The sequence below is a fragment of the Staurois parvus genome, unplaced genomic scaffold (genome assembly GCF_062004578.1).
Source record: "Staurois parvus isolate SC_StPar_1 unplaced genomic scaffold, SC_StPar_1.0 ptg000706l, whole genome shotgun sequence".
NCBI classification, from domain to species: Eukaryota; Metazoa; Chordata; class Amphibia; order Anura; family Ranidae; genus Staurois; species Staurois parvus.
In genome coordinates this window covers 2,595,207-2,614,543 of record NW_028318502.1, presented here as the reverse complement: position 1 = coordinate 2,614,543, position 19,337 = coordinate 2,595,207, and the positions used below count along the sequence as shown (strand labels likewise).

The following is a 19,337-nucleotide window of genomic DNA, read 5'->3' as shown; positions in this document are numbered from 1 at the left end:
GGTTAATGGTCCCAATTCCTCCCCCACCATTATATCTCTCAATCCTGCATCCTTTTTTATAATCCATTTTCCTGTGATACCCTCCCTACCTGGAGCAAAAAACTCTGTGTTCCTTAATGGCATTAATAGTGAATTAAAAGCCCACCCCTTCTGTCTGTGCATTATATCCCAAACTCTCAAAACATTTAAAGTGTACAAACTATAGGGGGCGCATGCGCGGCTGGGAACATTGATGGCCGCATTCCTGTGAGCTCCGTACATCCCCCGACCTAAGAGACTCACCCACGGCGCACCGCTGCTCCATATTCCTCCCTGGGTGAGTCACAGTAGCAGGGCACCCAGCGCGCCAGACCTCAGTCCTATAATGGGGAAGATAGGGCGCTGGAAGTCCCCCTCCCCTCCGCCACGTGAGCCGCGGCTGTCACCGCTGCAGCGGTTTCTTCAAAGGCCGCAATCCTCGGCCTCAATTTCAACAGGGATCCCACAGACGAGCTCTGACGGGCCCCCAGTGGCGGTCGGAGGTACTACACCAGCTGCCTCCAGCTTCCTCCACAATGCCTCCACAATGCCTCCACAATGCAGCCAACCTCCTCACTCCCAGGGATGAGCTCTGACGGGCCCCCAGTGGCGGCAGGAGGTACTACACCTGCTGCCTCCACAATGCAGCTAATCTCCTCACTCCCTCAGCACCACCATATAGATGAATCTGAATCCCAGATCCCTATAGAGGGGACAGCAGAGCATCCTTTGATGAGCCTTTCCTCATCCGCTCTCACAAATCTCCGTGTGTCACCTGCCCTCATGATATCTACGCTAGAAGAAAAATTGCAGGTATTCTTGCTCAATATTACCGCCACTATTGCCGCTGAAGTGGGCAAATTAGCCTTGGATCTTCGTGGAGAAATAGCGCAGATTGGGGAGCGTGCAGATCAACTGGAGAATAAATTTGATGAATTGGTGCAATACGTTCATGTCTTGGAAGAAGACAATGCATACCTGAAACACACCATGTCCCAAATTCAGCTCCAGCAAGAAGATTTGGAAAACAGGGAACGCCGGCAAAATGTCCGTATTTGAGGTATATCTGAATCCATTGCTGATTCCCAACTTCGCCGACACCTCCTGTCTTTCTTCAGCACAACCGCACCCTTGGTCCCAGAAGCGGAGTGGCGCATGGACAGGGCTCATCGTTCTTTAGGTCCCAGACCTGCTGACGGCACCAGACCATGTGATGTCATCGTCCGCTTCCATTTTTTTGAGAGCAAGGAAGCCTTGTTGGCCTCTGTACTCAACGTTCCCTTCCTGGAATTTAAAGGGGATCGGCTTCAGCTCTTTTGTGATCTTTCTCCTATTACCCTGGCTAAACGGCGAGCGCTGAAACCACTCACCACGCATCTTCAACACCTTCGTATCCCTTACCGCTGGGGTTTTCCCTTCAAGCTGGTCGTCTCCAAAGATAACGCCCAAGTTATTCTACGTGATCTTTTTGAAGCGGACTCCTTCCTGAAGCAACAGGGACTACCCCCCCTGCCGGACGACAATGCCTCACTACCATCTACTCCATCTCGTCCTTCCGCTACCCCCAGCAAGATCTGGACACCAGTTCGTAGGGGCCGGAAGCGTCCTTCCCGTACTCCACAACACCCTCGCCCTGCTCGTTGTAGTGATGATCCTGCTTGATGTTTTTTTGAGGTGTTTTTCAAGGTTGTATCCCTATCCCCTCCCCTCTCCCCTTTCCATCCCCCTCCTTTTCTTCCCCCTCTTCTTCTCCCCTTCCCTTTCCCCCCCTTTTCCCCCTCTCCCTTCTTTTCCTCACCCTCCCTTCTTCCTCCCTTTTTTTAATTTTATTTTTGCGCTGGGTGCCTTCTTATGCTGTATCTTTTTGGCCGAGTCTGCTGATTTGTATGTTCCGGTTGTCATGTTGCCCCCGATCACGTCCAGACATTTGCCTGGACGACTTGGGTGCCGATGTCTTTCCCAAGTTCATATCCATACGGATATCTATGTTCTTTATTGTAATTTTTTTGGTTTGTCTATTAATGTTATTAGTTCTAATGTTTCATGTCCCTACTGTTCTTAGATTTGCCTCATCGATGATATCTCCATTATTCTTTATCTGGGTACATTTGCTATTTGTATGTTTATCTAATGATGGCTTTACGGTTATTATCGTACAATGTCCAAGGTCTTAACTCCATCCAAAAACGGTGGATGGCTTTGAAGGAATTTCGATCCTCAGGAGCAGATATTATTTTTGTCCAGGAGACCCATTTCAAGTCGACTGGCTCTTTTCATTTTGCCTCAAGGTTTTTCTCCCACTCCTACTCGGCTTTTGATCCCACTGGGAAAGCCAGGGTGGCTATTTTGATTCGGACACACTGCTCCCTTCGGGTCATTTCCTCCAAGGTCGACCCACGGGGTCGTTATATCATTTTGGAATGTATGTTTGCTGGTTCCCCCCTTATCCTGTTAAACTTGTATGCCCCGAACGCAGGTCAATTACATTTCCTCTCCCAAACCCTTGCTAGACTGAATGCCTTTACCACACCACATATGATCATTGGAGGTGATTTTAATTTAATCATGTCCCCCCACAAGGATAGGAAAGTACTATTTGAATCCACCCCCTCGAAGCGGCAGTGTTCCTCTTCAAAATCTTTTTGCAAATTGATGAGGGAACATCGTCTCTTTGATGCTTGGCGGATCAAACATCCCCTTCATAAACAGTATACTTTCTACTCCACCCCTCATCAGAGTTTCTCCCGCTTGGACCACTTTTTTATCTCTTCCCCCTTACTCCCTCTCTTGGTTTCATCCGAAATCAATCCCAGTACATGGTCTGATCACGCCTCTGTCTCTGAATCTTTTCTTCCCTGATTCTTTACCAAAAGCTTGTCATTGGCGTCTCAATGAGACCTTTCTCACTACTGCCTGTTTCCGTGAAGAACTCTCTCGGGGATTGGATATGTACTTCCAACACAACATTGGCTCGGTGACTTCTTCCTCGACACTTTGGGAAGCCCACAAGGCCGTTTTCCGGGGAATATGTATCTCTATAGGCTCCCGTTTGAAAAAGTCCTCAGCCAGTGCCAAGGCTTCTCTCATCCACCAATTATCCTCGGCTGAGTGTCAACTGCTAATCAAGCCGTCCATAACCCATCTTCATAGGGTTACTTCTCTACACTACCAAATCAAAGCTCTTGACTCACACAGAGCTGTTCAATCACTTCTTTGGGTCAAACAGAAATTTTATGAATTTTCCAATAAGCCCCACCGTATGCTAGTCAACAAGCTTAAAACACAATCCTCTCCCTCGCTACCAGATCATCTTCTTCAATCAGATGGTACACCTACATATGACCCTCATGTAATGGCCTCACTTTTTGGATCATATTATAAGACTCTCTACAACTGTTTAACCCCAGATCTCCATCCTCCTTTTTGTAAAATGTCATTCGATGCCTTCTTTGAGTCATTATCTTTGCCGCAGATATCACCTTCTGACCTTTCGGCCCTTAATGCCGATATCTCATCTGAGGAGCTGTATGATACGATTAAGCAGCTCCCTTCTCACAAATCACCAGGATCTGATGGCTTGCCTTATTCTTATTACAAGACGTTCATAGGCATTTTGGCCCCCCATCTTCTCTCTTTGTTTCAGGATCTCTTAAGAGGTGTCCCCCCTCAGGCTGATTTTTCACATGCATATATTTCCGTTATCCCCAAGCCTGATAAGGATCCTTCTATTCTGGACAATTATCGCCCCATTGCCCTGTTAAACTCTGATTATAAAATATTTACTAAGATTTTGGCCAATAGGCTTTCCGGATTCCCCTCCAAGCTCATACACAGGGACCAAGTGGGCTTTGTGCCCACCAGACACGCTGCGGACAATACCAGGAGGTCTATTGACCTGATCGACCTGATTAACAGAACTTCATCCCCTGCTATATTGCTGAGTTTGGATGCTCAAAAAGCTTTTGATCGCCTTAGCTGGCCCTATATGTTTGTGGTCTTGGAGAGATATGGTTTCCGGGGCCCGTTTGTGATGGCCCTGAAGGTCCTTTACTCCTCCTCATCCTCAGAGGTCAGATTGTCTTTGTTTCTTTCACCTTCTTTCAAGATGTCGAACAGTACAAGGCAGGGCTGCCCACTTTCCCCTTTACTGTTTATCCTCTGCCTAGAGCCGCTGGCCACTGCCATTCGATCTAACCCTGACATACGAGGGATACATTCCCATGGGCGTGAATATAAATTGTCCCTATTTGCAGACGATATCCTTCTTACTCTAACTAGTCCTTGCACCTCTCTTCCGGTTCTTCATAAAACCTTACAATTATTTGGAACCCTGTCAGGCTACAAGGTAAATACATCCAAAACCGAAGCACTCCCACTTCATATCCCAATGGACATGTTAACCTCTCTCCAAGCGTCTTACCAATATCGTTGGTGTACCCACTCACTGAAGTATTTGGGTACCAACCTTACTTCCTCCTACCATTCCATATATGAGGCTAATTTTCCCCCCCTATTTGTCGCTATTTCCCGTTCCTTAAAAGTTTGGGACACCTTACCTATTTCCTTTCTTAGACATATAAATGTTATAAAAATGACCGTACTGCCCGAACGTTTGTATCTATTTGCAACTCTCCCCATCCCCATCCCTATGTCCAAGCTAAATTCTATCCAAAAATCTCTCTTACGTTTTATTTGGCACAACAAACAACATAGAATTGCACGTACTGTACTCCTTTCTTTACACTCTAGGGGAGGCTTGGGAGTACCGGATATTGTGACCTATTACTATGCCACCCCCCTCCGTTTTTTAATCTCCTGGTCCACCAGACGCCCTTCTAACAAATGGACTGAGATTGAAACCTTACAACTTACTCCGACCCATTTATGCTCTCTGCTTTGGGATATGTCAGCGGTGGCCATCGCTTCTCACCGACACCTTTTACTTGGACCCATGCAATTCTCCTTGTCTATATGGAAGAGATGCAGGGCTAAATTCGCTTTGTCCTCCGAGTGCTCCCCTCTGACTAATGTTCTCTTTAATCCCTCCCTTCCAGATAGTTTGTCCTTACACCGAATGCTCCCATGGGCCTCAGCCAATCTTTTCCAACTGTGTCATCTGGTCCATCCCGTAACTCGGAAATTTAAATCATTTTCCGACATCCAAAAAAATACCCAAATACCTCCTCAGCACTTCTATGTTTATTTGCAGATACGCTATTTTTTCTCCACCCTGTCACCCTCATTGACTCTGCAGAAGCCTACACCCTTTGAGCGCCTGTGTATTCAGGGCCCACATCAAAAGGGCACAGTCTCCAATACATATAAGCTCCTGCTGGATGTCCCTCCCTTAACTATTGATACCCATCGCTATATGCGTAAGTGGTCCCAGTTTCTCCGCTTTGACATTGACTTGTTGCAGTAGAAGAAAATATGGGAGAACGCATCCAAATCCTCTATGTGTGTAGTTTATAAGGAAAATGCTTACAAAATCATAATGTTGTGGTATCGAACCCCTGATGTGCTCCATTCTTGTAACTTGAGTGCTTCTCCTGCCTGCTGGTGCTGCGGGAGGGAAACCGGCTCCCTTTTTCACATTTTTTGGGATTGTAGGCTTATCAGTCCCTTTTGGGAAGAGGTTTTGGCCTTATTACAACTGGTATTACATTCCTCTCTCCCTTTTGAGCCTCTTTATTTTTTATTGGGCCTGCCCTTTCCAGGTCTCTCTAGACCATCGAGGAGACTCTCTGTGCATATTTTGACGGCGGCCAGGAGAAGCATTCCAATGAGCTGGCTCTCCCCTACACCTCCCTCAATGTTGACATTATTTAAGATTATTGCAGATATCAGAAAAATGGAATATCTAACCGCTTCACATGCCGATTCTATAATCTCATTTGAAGCTGTATGGAACCCGTGGGATGTTTATACCTCTGGTCGACCTGCTTGACTTGTGCGGACTTGATCATCCTTCCACTGCTACCCTATTGTCATTGCATACTGTTATTTTTCTACCCATGTTACTAGCATCGATGATCCCTTTGTTTTTCTTTATCTTTATTTCTTTTTAAAATGTCATGTATGTATATGCATGTGGAAAATTTAATAAAATGTTATTCATAAAGTGTACAAACTTGTGTTATTATCCAAACCCCTATATTGTGTGGGCACCCATATAATCCTACTTAAATTCGTTCCACTCAGTGTGTTTTCTATTTTGACCCAGCTTTTCTCTGGATTATGCGTCCAAGCGAAAATTCTCGCCAATATCACTGATTTATAATACCTCTTAAAATCTGGTACTCCCAAACCTCCCCTCTCTTTATTTCTACTCAATGTTTCATAACAGATTCTAGGTTTTTTATTCCTCCATATATATCTTGTTACCATTTTTTTAAGTTCTTTAAAGTATACCTCTGTCAATTTGATTGGAACCATTTGAAATTTATATAATACTTTGGGCCCAATTATCATTTTTATCAGAGTTATGCGACCTATCCAAAACGGGTTTCCTCCCCCCAATCTCGTCAATTCTTCTTTAATCTCATTTAAGAGTGAAATATAATTTAATTTATACAAATTCCTATACGAGACTGAAAGTTTTACTCCTAGATATTTTATTTCTTTTTCTCTCCATACGAAGGGAAATTCTTCCTGTATCTTTTCTTTTTCCTTCTTTGTAAGATTTATATTTAAGATCTCAGTTTTTGTTGGGTTGATTTTTAAGTTTGATAACTCCCCATATTCCTTAAATAACCTCATTAGATTTGGGAGTGTTATCCTAGGATTTCCCACATAGAACATTAAATCATCCGCATAGGCCGCTACCTTGTGTTCTCTATCTCCTATCCATATTCCCTTTAAATCTATGCTCTTCCTTATTGTGGACAACAAAGGCTCCAAAGACAAAACATACAACAATGGTGACAATGGACATCCCTGTCTTGTTCCATTTGACATCCCAAAGAACTCCGACAGTTCACCATTAACCATTATAGCTGCTGATGGCTCTCTATATAGTTTTCCAATCCACTCTCTCATTTTAACTCCCACCCCCAGTGCTTCTAAGGTGTTCATCATGAATCCCCAACTCACTCTGTCGAATGCTTTTTCGGCATCAACTGACAACAACACCCCCAGGGTTTTCCCTTTTCTACTTTTCTGTATGAGCAACAGTGATCTCACCCCGTTGTCCCTGCCTTCTCTCCCTGGAACAAACCCCACCTGATCCCCATGTATCCAATCAGGCATCAAATCCTTCAACCTATTTGCCAGTACCTTTGCGTACAATTTAGTATCTACATTCAACAGTGAAATTGGTCTGTAACTTGAACACAGGGTGGTGTCCTTATCATCCTTATGGATTAAAACTACATTAGCCTGTAGGGATTCTCACCTCATTTCCATCTCACCTCCCAGAGCATTCATATATGTCTTCAGTTTGGGTATTAACACTTCTTTGTATTTTTTGTAGTATCTCACAGTATACCCGTCTGGCCCCAGACTTTTCCCCGCCATGGTACTTCTCAATACTGTTTCTATTTCTTCTTGTGTGATCTCTGATTCTAGGGATTCTAATTGTTCTTTACTCAATTTTGGCAAGCCTGCGTTTTTTAAGGAAGTCCTTCCTTTTTTCACTATTTACTAATTCGACGTTATTTATAATATCTTGTGGGACAATGTTATACAGCTTAGTATAATAATCCTTAAATATTCCCGAAATTTCTTTCGTTGAGTGAACCAAGTCACTTTTAGGATTTCTTATTTTTTTCTATATAATTCCTATTTTTCTTCTGCTTTAGGGCTCTCATTAAATACTTTTCCAGCCTATCGCCCCATCTATATCTTTCACTTATTACTTTATTAAAGACTCTCCTTTTTTCCTCCTCCATCAAGGTCTCAATCTCTTCTTTCTTTTTTTTATCTTCTGCTGTATCTCTTTGGATGTTTTACTTTTATGTACCTGTTCAAGATCAAATATTTCCTTTAAGAGTCCACTCATTTTTTCCCTTCTTTCTTTTTTCTTTTTTGCCCCCATTGCAATAAGTAATCCTCTAATGTAAGCCTTATGGGCCTCCCACACTGTAGCCACGGACACTTCTCCTGTATCATTCTCAAAAAATCGTTTTATTTCCACCTCAATCCTTTGATCAATTTCATGATCCAGAAGAAGTGCCCCATTCATCCTCCATATTATCCCTTCACCTCTCTTCCCCATCTTGTTTTCATTATGACAGGGGCATGATCTGATAAGGACATTACTTCAATTTTTACTTCCACCACAGACTCTATAAATCAATGTTCTATTAAAATATAATCCAATCTAGAATATATCTCATGTGCATGTTAGAAGAAGGTATAGTCTGTCTTTCATGTGCCCAATTCTCCATATATCCACCAATTGGCACTCTTGTATCAACTCCTTTAATGATCTCAGAGACCTGCTCTCTTCCCTCAGCACAGAAAAGGTTGTATCCATCCGCAGGTCCATACATACATTAAAATCTCCAGCCACTATCAGAAAACCTTTTTTAAAATCCATCAATGTTTTCAGTACTCCCTTCAGAGATATCTCCGTCTTCTTATTTGGACAGTATATATTAGCTATTGTACACTCAATTTCTTGCAATTTACCCTTCAGAAACAGAAATCTTCCCTCAGGATCCGTTACTCTATTCTCCATCTCAGACCTTAGATTTTTTATGAACCCTATAGCTACCCCTTTTGCTCTTTTAATTGGTGTGTCTGCATAGTACCATAGCGGATACAGCCTAGTATTAAGCCTGACATTTGACTCAATCTCTAAATGTGTCTCCTGTAGAAAAACCACTGAAGACATTCTGCGTTGCAGCTCTCTAAACAACCTAAATCTCTTCCCTGAACAATGCAGCCCCTTTACATTGTAAGTTACAAACTGTACTTCTTCCATAATTCTCTTCTCCTCCAACCCTCTCTCCCCTCTCGCACCTCTCTCATGACTTCTCTCCACCCGCAGAGTGTTGACCCCATTACCACACTCCCACCCCTCTCCCCCCCTCCAATCCCACTCCTCCACCCCCACCCCCCTTCCCCTTTTTAGGCTTAAAATTTGCCTACTAATCATTTGTGGGCCAAATCCCACCTTTGATTTAGAACCTTGGGGTTGAACTCTGTTCACATATGGCTCCCCTTTGCCCAGCCACCCCCTCCCTCTATGCATCCAGTTCAATAATTTCTCAAAGGCACCTGAGAGCAAAAACAGTATTTGATAAAAGAAACCATAGAGAGAGCAACAGAGAGAGGAAGAAGAAGAAAAAGAGGAGAGAGGGAGGAGGGAAAAGAAAAAAAATTGGAAAAAAAAAAAACCTCACCTCTCTCCTCTACTCCCCCTCTACTCTCCCCACCCACCAACTGCCAATCCTCTTTCCCCATAACCCCTATATCTCTTTTTTCCTCATCCCACCCTGGAAGCTTTATTCTTTGTAATTCAAGTCTAGCACAAAAGTCCCTTAAGTCCTCAGGAAATCTCAGAATGGCCGTGAGTCCATTTTTCCATCCAATTAGGCCCGCCTGAGCTCCCCATCTATAACGCACATTCTGTTTTCTCATCTGTTCTACGAGGGGTTTTAAAGTTTTCTTTCTCCATAAGGTCTCTGGTGCTAAATCCGCAAAAATCTGAACATTTATTTTTTCATACTTAATACTTGTTCTTTCCTTTATTTTCTTCCATATCTCTTCTTTATCGCTCAGCCTATGGAATTGAATAATTATATCTCTCGATCTTTCTCTGCCATTTCTTTGTTGGACTTTTCCTATTCTGAATACACCATCCAATTTAAACATTTCTGACATAGGTCTGTCCATTATGGAGTTTAGGATTTTACTCATTAACCCTTTCAAGTCCTCCCCTTGTGAGCTCTCTGGGACTCCTCGTATCCTGAGATTGTTCCTTCTATCCCTATTTTCTTGAGCCTCTATTTTGTAAAGCAATTTTTTTAAATCTTTTTTAATTTCCAGTTTCCATTTCTTAAGATCTGAGATATCTTGGGAATGATTTTTAAGTTTTCCCTCAGTTTCTTCCACTCTGCGTAATAATTGCCCAAGATCCTTCCTTATCGTTGCTATTTCATGCTTTATTGATTTTTCCAAGCTTTTAAACATTTCTCCCATCTCTTTCTTATTCGGCAATTGCAATTCCCTTTCCAGTTCTCTCTCTTTCATATTTTCTAACATATGTTGACTGCTATTGTTGGTTCCTAGGGATAGTCTAGGACTTTTTTCCAAGCTAGTTTCCCATTCGCTCTTTTCACTTGTTCTCAGGGGTCTTTCTGGGGTCGCATTTCCCTGAGACGTATACTTTTTAATTGAACCGGTCTGGGCTCCCTTGGACCCACTTCCTTTTACACTTTTATTCTTCATATCTTCTGATCTCTTCTCTAAACACCATTGAGGAACTCAAATGATCAACTGGGAACCTGGATTTAACCCACTTTTCAGCTGTCCACTTGAACTTTCATTTGCATTTCTAGGGTCCTTTAATTTAATTTAATCTTCTTAATCTTCGATGCCTTTAATCCTCCTAGAAGCCCCCCTAGGAACCCCCCTTCTCTACTTCACACGCTGCTCCTTAATGTCAAGCCCAGCATTATACAGTTATTCAGATCCGCTCTCGCTCACCCTCCTCTCACTTTTCCTGTCAGGCTCTCCAGGCTGCTGTCATCCAATTCTCTGGACCGTTTTCACTTTCTCAGGGGGTATCTCAGTCCTTTCCACTATGGCTTCAGGCAGGGCATCGACTCATCGATCGTTTGGGGTATCCAGGGCACAAACTGGGGAGAAGTCAGGGAAAAGATTGCGTCTCTGCCTGTCTTCCGGCTGGCTTCTCCTCCTCCCAGTGCTCCCTTGCGGCTACCCGCGTGGTTCCGCCTCATCTCTCAGTCTCCCCAGCAACCCGGCACCTCTTCCGGGATCTCTGCTGCACACCACGAGGAGAAGCGCCAGCCGGATCCACCCTCGCTCCGCAGGGCCACCACCAGATCCCCGACCACCTCTTACACAGGTGGGTCCCGGGGGGGGGGGGGGGTGGTCACTCAGCTAGGACATAGAGGATAGGGGAAGCCGGAATCAGAGGTATCGGAGAGCACCTACATCGTGCAGCCCATGGGAAGGCACTGGTTTACATAATAAGCCCCATCAAAGCGGCACCCAAGAAGAAACAAACTATCCGGATGAACCAGTAATAGGCAGAAGTCAGCTTCAATATCAGTCTTTGCCATAAGGACGCCAGGCCCGAACGATTTAACTAAAGACAGGGCAGCATTGAAGGATGTATAGGAGACAGAAGAGAGATCCTTAATAATGCCATCATTTACAGACTTCCCTTTCAGAAATGATAAGTGATGGATCATGCAGAAAGTACCTACTTCCTTCATGGTGACCACCCCCAAAAGGGATACCACTAGATTAGGAATAGGTGGCTCTGAAAAAGGGCCCGTCATGTGGCCCAAGGTGACCTCTTTTTCCAACTTTAAGTTGCAAGAGGACGTTAACATAGGAGGGAGGTCGCAAGGTATAACAAAGCCAAGAAAAAAACCCTCCTCCAACTGTGATGCTGCCGCTTGTCTGTTAATCTATTGAGCCATGGTCGAATCGCCTCTATGTTCACTGGTGACCTTTCCTTTCCCAGAAACATACCCCGGTTTACAGAGCAAACCCTTGCCTTTATTGAAACAACGACTAATGGGGTGGTTTCCCCCACAACCTGAACACTCGTACTGGAAACGGTAGGCGGAACCCCACTTGCAGTGGGAATCATTGAAAGACCAACACACTCCCTTTTTGCCGTTTCCAGAAGCCCCTGCTCCTGCAGAGGTGGCACCCAACGGAAAGGGAGAATGCGCAGACGTATTGGTATACACTCCCCCTTTTGAATTCATGACCCGCATCCAAACTCCAATGTCCCTATGATCCCAGTCGGAATTGTTCATCATACCGAAGCCAAGCTGTACCCCCATAAACCCTGTGGGCTTCCCAAATGGAATCAAGGTAACAGAAAAGAGCTTAACAGAGCTCCAGCTGCTTTTCCCCCACTCCACTACCCAAGATCATAAAGACCTGAAGCCAATTCCCAAAGGTAGGAGGTGTAGCAATTGTGCACACAGAGATGGACACGGTCATCCATCTGGCTAAGGATCCTCCATCTTGTATCTCTCTCCCTCCAATCCCCCCCCCCCTCTCTGTTGAGTGAAACGTGGTCCCTGTGTGCTGGGATCAGAAGTGCACAGGCAATCAGGCACAGCGGAACAGCTTCATGGTTATAAATCCCAAATTAGCTGGTGCCCGGGTGTCTGTTAGCTTCTCAATCTGAGATAATTGTAAAGCCATAAACCAGTCCTTCACTGGACTTCAAACGCATTCCTAGGTACACCCCTGGGTTACGTATACCCAAGAGCAGAAAGCCATATAGTTCTAGCTGGAATAGTAAAATATGGCATGTTTGATATCTAGACGTTCAGAAGATGGTTCTGCATATTAATCTAATAGTTGCTAGGCTGCTACATGTCCCTAGGGAAGGTTATTGACCATGATAAAGCTTGGGAGGGATTTGTTTATAGCCTGAGTTCCCCGCCTACAACACCCCTCCCCAAATGAGGTGATTGGTTCTCTGCTTTAAGGAGACACCCTGCTGAGTTCCTAGAAAAAGTCTGTCAGGTTTGGAGAAGTGGAAGTTTAAGAATTCTCCCCTTTTAACATCAGGAACCAACTTGGGAGATGGTACCCTTTTGCTCTGAAACTTGATCTGCTTAAACCAAGGCTGACGGCAAGTACTCTACCTCTCAAAACTTCTTTCTGTTATCTCTTTGCTGTGTTATTGCTCTCTGTATTTATATATATATATATATATTGGCTACATCTTTTTCTGTAAATACTTTTATTGCATCAATTGACCTTTTTAGTAATAAATCTTATTTTCTGAAAAGTGTTGAACTGTTTCTAAAGCTCTTTAATGCAAACTAAGAATCCCTGTCTCTGAAGAGCGCTACTGTGTGTTTTTAAACTTCTATATACCTCTGCCTGTGGTGACAGTGATATACAGACGATTATTCAAACATCATAGTGTTATTGCTAATATTGCTGAGTTTCCTCCTTTTCTCTACAAAAAGGTGGTGGTGGCAGTGTGAAGGGTAATTGCGTAATTAACCTGACCCGGTAACAATCCCTCTCAGGCTGAAGGTACACAGATTGTGGTCCATTAGCTGGAAAATCTTTGTGCAGGGTGCAGCTGAGCGTGGCATTGTTACGCACATGACAGCGCAGTTTTATATTGGCTAGTCCTTCGGTCACGAGTTGGTGAGAAGGGCTGGGGGTCTGACGCCATGATCGTCACACGAGGGATCAACCAAAAATGCTGCCGATCCTCATCCTCCTCCTTACAGTGCTCCTTACCCTTTTCCCATTTATAGATCGGGAAACATTCCAACGGGAGTAAGGTGAAGATGTTGATATATTCTCTTTTCCAGATTTTTTCCTTAACCTCCCTGGCGGTATTCCCGAGTGTAGCTCGGGGTAAAATGTCAGTGCCAAAAGTGGTAACCCCGAGCTACACTCGGGCTTACCATGCGGCGCTGCATAGGGAGTCCCTGCAGGTCTTACCTCGCAATGTGTCCCCTGCAGCGTCCCCGGCCATCTCCTCCGGCCGATGCCGGCATCCGGCTTCTGTGTTCCGGTCCCTGTGAAGTCGGGACGTACGGGGGCCGTCGGCGGCGGGAAATTTAAAAATTTTAAAAAATGTCATTTTTTTCAAAACAAATTTTTCATAGTGAAACATTGCTGTTTCAACCCATTTCACATACATTTTGTCCCGAGTGCTTTGTCCGGCGCCCTGCCTGCATTTTGTCTGTTCTTTCTGCCTGGAAACTGAGAAACGTCCATGGCGTCCAAAAAGCGTCCCTTTAGGTCAAAAGCAGTTTTAGACCGGCTAGAGAACAGCGATAGTAAATCAGAACCACTTGCAGAATTGAGTGATAATGATTCGTGGGGGAAATTTGTCATCAGACACTGAAAACGATTTTGCGACTGAGCTCAGCGATGTGTGAACTTGGCGCTCTATTTCAAATTTCAGTGTTTTTGGTTTGATTATATTATTGAATTAAATGTATTATTATTATATTATTATTTTTTATGATTATTTATTAAATTATAATTTATGATTTCGTGTTTCAAGTTTTATCATCCCCGGGATGTTTACTAGACTCTTGTTCGGACAGATTTCAGGGAGTTATTCCTAAGAATTACAGGCCGACAATAAAAAAACTACATATTTCCATGCAAAATAATGGTACCGCTTTCAGCACCAAAAATCTGAAATAATCAGACCGCCAGGGAGGTTAATGTCCGGCTTAAGTTGAGCACCCAGGGGACCCTCATAACAGACATAGGAGTGCTCCTTCGCTGAATCTAAAATTGGGACCAGCATATCAGGCAGCTTAACAGTACCCAGTGCAGAGGTATCAAACGCCGATGTGGAGGACACCCCAACCGTGAGCACCCCGACTGGATGAGAAACCACTGCAGATGAAATTCCCGTTGTGGGTGTTGTGAACAAGGGAATCTGCAGGGAAGAACCACACCAAATCCCAGACCACACTAGGGTTCACAGGCCGGCTGCCAGACCTGGCCTCCAAATTCTCTAGCAAAGCCCGGATACCTTGCACGAACCCGTGAACCTCCCCATCCAGTGTCGCGGGAATGGGTGAAAAAACAATGGAGTGTGAGAGCTCACCTGTGGGAGGCGCAGGCACCTCACTTCCCCCCCAACCGGATGATTGGGATTCAGCTCATCGGTGACCCACCGCAATGCCACTCTGGAAAAGCCATCAAAGAAGCCACGGGAGGTGCGGACCAGAGCTCGCTGCAAATCCCACCTGACTGCGGTACCTGTGAAGATAAAGCAGAGGGCAGAACAACTGGGAGAGATGCAAAACCACCGCCAACCCAAGTGATCCCTGAGAAGGAGGGGGTGGGGGAGCCAGCCTGCTATCAAGGACCTGTGAGGAGAGGGAGAGAAAGGGCTGGAGGACAGGGAGCTGGAGAGAGCTGGGCTGTGTAGGCTGACCAGCAGTAGATGGCAGCTGCTGTTCCACACCCAGCCACAACGGGGAGCCAAAGGGAAGAAGGGGAGAAGGCTGAGACAAAGTTGTGGAAATAGGAGATGAGGACGGGACAGTGGATGTGGGACGACTCACCTGTGGACCTGCAGGGGTGAAGCTGGCTGGATCCGGTGCACCCCTCCTTTCTCTCTGTAGCCTATGTTGATCAAGGAAAGAAGTCTGGATGCCTGAACAGAGAGCTGACAGGGCGGGAGCTCTGCCCCCTGTAACTTTGGCTGGCTCCACATGCACAGAGGGCACAGCAGCAGAATCCCTGCAGCCTGAGTTGGATTTCTGAGGAGCGGCAGCTCTACTCTGACACCCGATACCCTGGCGGCGGCTTCTACTGTCCAAATGCTGCACAGCTGGAGGAGGCGATGGGAGGCGGGAAGCAGGGCGGCGGACCTGATGTGGTTGAACCTCAGGAGCCGTTTGGGGGACTCCAGCCACCAGACCTCACAGCAAGTCCTCTCCACGCTGTTTAGCTTCCAGGCGGACATGAGCGAGGAGCTGCTCCATGTCAAGGTAGGAAAGGGAATGGTATGGAAAGGGGAGGGGGTGGCGCACATGAGGGGGGCAGAAGTGCAAGAAATCTGAGCAAGGGCGCCAACTGAGTGGCCAGTATGTCACGGGACTTAACGTGCTGCAGGAGTCCCCTCCTTTTTCTTCCTCCTACCAATAATCTGCCACCACCAAATCATGCCCCTTCACTATCCTGCCCTTCTGCCATCACTTAACCCCTTTATTAACCTATAGACTAGTCTGAAGGGACTATCCCCAGCAAAAGCTGTGGATGGTTCCTCCACAGGGATCAAAAATGCTCTCATGACACTAAGCCCAGGATTACTATGCACACAGGCTGCCCTATATCATCCTCTCAGATGGATTTTCATTACCAGTGAACATATCTTCCAAGGTTTGATTCACAGGTGGTTTGTTCAGTCCTGCATGAATTTACATGAATACTACAAACTTGAACTCAATATTGGACCTCATTGAAATCTAGGTGGGGGGGGGGGGGGGTGAATCTTGATACTACATTCTGCCTAATTTGAAGGAAAATAGGCTAAAATCTTGTCAAAAAAAGGCATGGGTGGTTGGCTAATAAAGCAAATAAATACATAAATAAATGTTTGAGAGATGCTTTTAAGATGCATGTGATGTTAGGAAACACTATAAATTTATATTTCCAGCAGCACTATGTTCTGCATTAGGGCTCATTCAGAAGGCCTATTAGTGCCATCCTCCATGCTGAGCCTTTAGCAGCTGCGTGCGCTTCCACTTTAAGTTTTGGAATTTGTTTAGTTTCATTCCATTTCATTTAGTTTGATTTTATTCATTTTTTTTTTAACGAATTTCAAGTTTTTGGAATCATCAGAAAATGGATCGGCCAATCTGATTCAGCAAGCCAGCCTTGACAACCGATGACAGCTGAATGTAAACAAAACAATTGCCGGCAATTAATTCTGGAAAAAAAAGCTGTGTGGGGATCCCCCCCATCCATACCAGGCCCTTTGGGTCTGGTACCATGGTACCACATAGGGCTACCCCATACTCATTCACATAGGGGACATTTGTGACCATCAGAGGGCCCCCTTGTTAAAGGGGGCTGCCGGATTTCAATAAGTAACCTTCCCCCCGCATCCCCACAACCACTGGGCCAGGGTTGTTGGGAAGAAGCCCTTGTCCTCATCAACATGTGGACAAGGTTCTTTGGGTGGGATATCCCTCTACCCCAAAGCACCCCCCCATATTGAGGGCATGTGGCCTAATATGATTCTGAGGGGGGGTGCTAGCTCACCTTCCTCCCCCCCCCCTTGCCTGGCTTGCCAGGCTGCATGCTTAAATAAGGGCCTGGTATAGATTTTGGGGGGACCCCACACAATTTTTCTTCACTTTGGTATGGGGTTTACCTTAAAATCTATACCAGATCTGAAAGGCTCACACAGTTTTTTTCTCATTTTTTATTTGCTGTTAATTGTTTTTTTATATTCATTATTAATTAGAAAATAAATATAAGAAATTAAACCAAATGCATTACAACGACATTCTTTACTATTTCATGCAGAGATTTGGATACATCCGAAACTCAGAATATCCAAAAATTCATCTGAATTTATAATCGGACCCAAACTAATTAATTGCACATGTCTAGTAAACATTAGAGTGCATTATTTGAGAGACAATAGCCACAGATATTGTTCAGTGTCTGCACAGCATGGAAGAAGATTGGCAAGGTTGCAATAAGTGGAAGAAATAAGTTAGATTGTATCTTGAAATAAATATTGGAGTTTATTTCTGATAGCAAATAGCCACAAATATTGTACAAAGGCTCGATAGCTTGGTAAGGTTGCAATGTAAAAGGGAGAGATGAAATGTTTTTATCTTTTATCAAGAAACAATGAAGTGTGTTATTTGAGATACAACAGCTGCAAATATTGCTTAGTGGCTGGGCAGTAAGTAATAATGTAAAAGGGGAAGATGAGTTTTTTTTATCTTGAAATACACTTTAGAGAATATTATTTGAGAGACAACATCCACAAATATTGTACAGTTACCGGATAATATGTAAACTTCTTGGTTAGGCTGCAAAGTAAAAGGGAGAAACATGATTGGTTTCATCATGAAAAAAATTAAAGGGTACTATTTGAGCGACAATAGCCAAAAATATTGTACAGTGGCTGGACAGTATGTAAGCAGCTTGGTAAGGCTGCAATGTAGAAGGAGAGGTGAGGCAGGCATTATCTTAAAATAAACACTACAGTATATTTTTTTGAGATTACAATTGAATTCATTATGCATGGATTCCATAGATTTTCCCTCATGAGGTGCACCAACATTCCGGGTATATTGAGTAATCAAGATGAAAAAGAAAACAAAACATATGGGACTTTATCATTATTAGTTTATTGGTTTATCCACAAGTTTCAAGTACTGAAAAACACCAGTACATGTACATTCCCACTGCTCCTCTACAAATGACTGTTTAATTAATTAGAATAAAAATTAATCTATGTTTTATCTATTGCTCTTGGCAGACAGTGAGAACTGTATGAAATGCCCAGAGGAAGAATGGCCCAATGAGAAGAAGGATCAATGTATTCCAAAACTCCTTGAATTCCTTTCCTACACTGATGGCATTTCTAAAGTATTCCTCACAGTTTCTGCTTTACTCTGCATTGTGACTGTTGCAATAAAGGTGATTTTTATTACCTATCGGAACACCCCCATCGTCAAAGCTAATAACAGAAATCTGAGTTTTGTTCTCCTTGTCTCCATCTTGTTGAGTTTCCTCTGTGTGTTCTTGTTCCTTGGCCAGCCACTGGATATGACCTGTATACTCCGTGTCATGACATTTGGAGTCATCTTCTCCATAGCCATCTCCTCTCTTCTTGCTAAAACAATCATTGTTTACATCGCTTTCAGAGCCACCAAACCTGGCAGCTACTGGAGGAAATGGATTGGAACCAAACTGGCCAATTCCATAGTATCCGTGTGTTCATCCAGTCAAGTAATAATATGTATCATTTGGATGTCCTCTTCTCACCCTTATAAGGAAATGGACATTCACTTTTATCAGGACAAGATCGTCATTCAGTGTAATGAAGGGTCGGTTATCGGGTTCTACTCTGTGTTGGGTTATATGGGGTTTCTGGCAGCTGTGAGTTTTGTTCTGGCTTTCATGGTGAGGACATTACTGGACAGTTTTAATGAGGCCAAATACATCACCTTCAGCATGCTGGTGTTCTGCAGTGTCTGGATTACCATGATCCCGGCCTATCTGAGCACCAGAGGGAAATACATGGTGGCTGTGGAGATATTCGCTATATTGGCCTCAAGCGCTGGACTTCTAAGCTGTATATTTTTTCCGAAATGTTTCATTATCTTATTTAAACCTGAATTGAATACACAATCACATTTACATGATAGAAAAATAGACAAGAGGAACTACTCTTAGGGATCTGTTTATAAATGTTTTCACACAAGATTCAAATAGCTTGCACCCAAGTCTAATGAGGTTCAAGTGGAAAACGTTGTTAATCATGGGTGAAAGTTGTGTGAATCTAGTGTGATTGTTAAAAATACTCAGGTAGGGAGATAGCGATGAAACCTGGGGCTGGAAGTGGGTGATGGTTCTGTGTTCAAATTATGTTGTTGTTATATTATTGTTATGTTGGTGTAGTCCATGAAGGA

The 19,337-nt window shown here is 44.1% G+C and overlaps 1 protein-coding gene across 1 annotated transcript in view; it reads left to right on the top strand.

Annotated features, from left to right (window-relative positions):
• The window catches only part of LOC149445868 (vomeronasal type-2 receptor 26-like), a 71,961-nt gene extending 52,860 nt beyond the window's left edge, over positions 1-19,101 (top strand). Inside the window, exon 6 of the mRNA XM_089653317.1 lies at positions 18,182-19,101. Coding sequence (XP_089509443.1) covers positions 18,182-19,101 — 920 coding nt within the window. The remainder of the gene's footprint in view (positions 1-18,181) is intronic.
• Positions 19,102-19,337: the final 236 nt, after the last annotated feature.